Source organism: Lucilia cuprina, chromosome 5, assembly GCF_022045245.1.
Source record: "Lucilia cuprina isolate Lc7/37 chromosome 5, ASM2204524v1, whole genome shotgun sequence".
Lineage (NCBI taxonomy): Eukaryota > Metazoa > Arthropoda > Insecta > Diptera > Calliphoridae > Lucilia > Lucilia cuprina.
In genome coordinates, this window is record NC_060953.1 from 26,049,909 (window position 1) to 26,051,401 (window position 1,493).

The following is a 1,493-nucleotide window of genomic DNA, read 5'->3' on the forward strand; positions in this document are numbered from 1 at the left end:
TGTTTTTGGTAGAATAATTGAATTTTTGCTGGGAGAATTTTTCTTTTTTGATGTGTTATGTTTATCGATATCAGATTGGTCAGTGGTGTCTTCGCTCGCTATGTCTTCGTATTTTCTTATGGGTCGTGTTTGAGAATTTGGTGATATGTTCTCTGATGATTTGTTGTTGCTTATTACAACTGAGGAGTATGTTGTGGTGGGATTGTTGTGACGTTGTTGGTATGTTTTTATGGCTTGTTTTCTGCTTACTTTTTCTATTGTTGTTATAGCTTGTATTTCTTTTTCTTTGAGAAATACAGGGCAAGTTCGACTTACGGATGGATGATTACAATTTTCGTAATTTAGGTTTTTACAATTGGTGGTGGTAAGGTGCATTTTTCTTTTAATTCCGGATTAAGATGATATGCTTGTGCGCAATTGTAGCAGATGTTATCATTTTTACATATTTTAGAGATATGGCCATATTGAAAACACTTATTACATTTAAGCGGTAGTGGGATGTATGGTCGTATTTTAAGTTTCTCGTATCCAACATATAAGTCGGAAGGTAAAGTAGTAGCGGCAAATGTGATTATTATAAGACCAGTCTCTTGTAAAACTTCATCAACTTTTTTCATTATTTTTTTAATCGAACAGACATTTTGCGATTTCAGTTCAGATAGAATTTCTTCTTCTGCAATATCTCGTAGATCATTAGAATATATAACTCCCCTTGAGAAGTTAAGTGTAGGGTGTTCTTTAAGTTCCACTTGAATTTCAGATGATAAAGAGGTGAGTTGTATAAGTTTGCTGGCTTGAGTGTAGTTCTTTGTTTTGATTAAGATAGTACCGTTTTGTAATTTTTTACACAGAGAAACTTCACCACTAGCTACATTATCAATAACTTTTTTTATTAGGAAAGGCGAAACATTCTTAAGAGAGTCTTCACTTTTAACGCGTATCATCAATAGATATTTTTCTCCGAGAGACATATTATTAAGTTTTTTGCTTTTGTCCATCGTTATTGGTGTTTTCATATAATTGAATTGATCTGGTGGTTTATTCATTTTATTGGTTATTTTTTTTTAATTATATAGAAAATATTGTCTTCTTTTCAATTTGTGATATTGTTTTTTTTTTAAATGTATATAATTAAACTAGTCAAAATAATGTTATTTAAAAACCAAGTACACTTATATTACACTGTATGAGTACCGCGATTATCAAATAAGCGTCTGTCAACAAGGAAGGTTTGCTGTAGACTGAAAAAGATATATAAACGACTGCTATAACATGAAAACTATAAAAGATATTTGCAACCATATCGGAGCCTTAAATTACCGCATTTCTAAACCTGTACCAATAAATATACCCATCTATCCAATTTTTTTAAAAATTCATTATGCCACAAATTATACACCAAAACAAAGTGCAACTATAATGCAATAAAAAGATATATAAACGACTGCTATAACATGAAAACTGTCAAAGTTATTCACAACCATATCGGAACC

The 1,493-nt window shown here is 30.9% G+C and overlaps 1 protein-coding gene across 1 annotated transcript; it reads right to left on the reverse strand.

The window, feature by feature from the left end:
• Positions 1 to 341: 341 nt before the first annotated feature.
• LOC124420208 lies at positions 342 to 1,046 on the reverse strand. Its single transcript, XM_046952417.1, has one exon. It carries the CDS (start codon positions 1,044 to 1,046, stop codon positions 342 to 344), a length of 705 nt encoding a protein of 234 aa, XP_046808373.1.
• Positions 1,047 to 1,493: the final 447 nt, after the last annotated feature.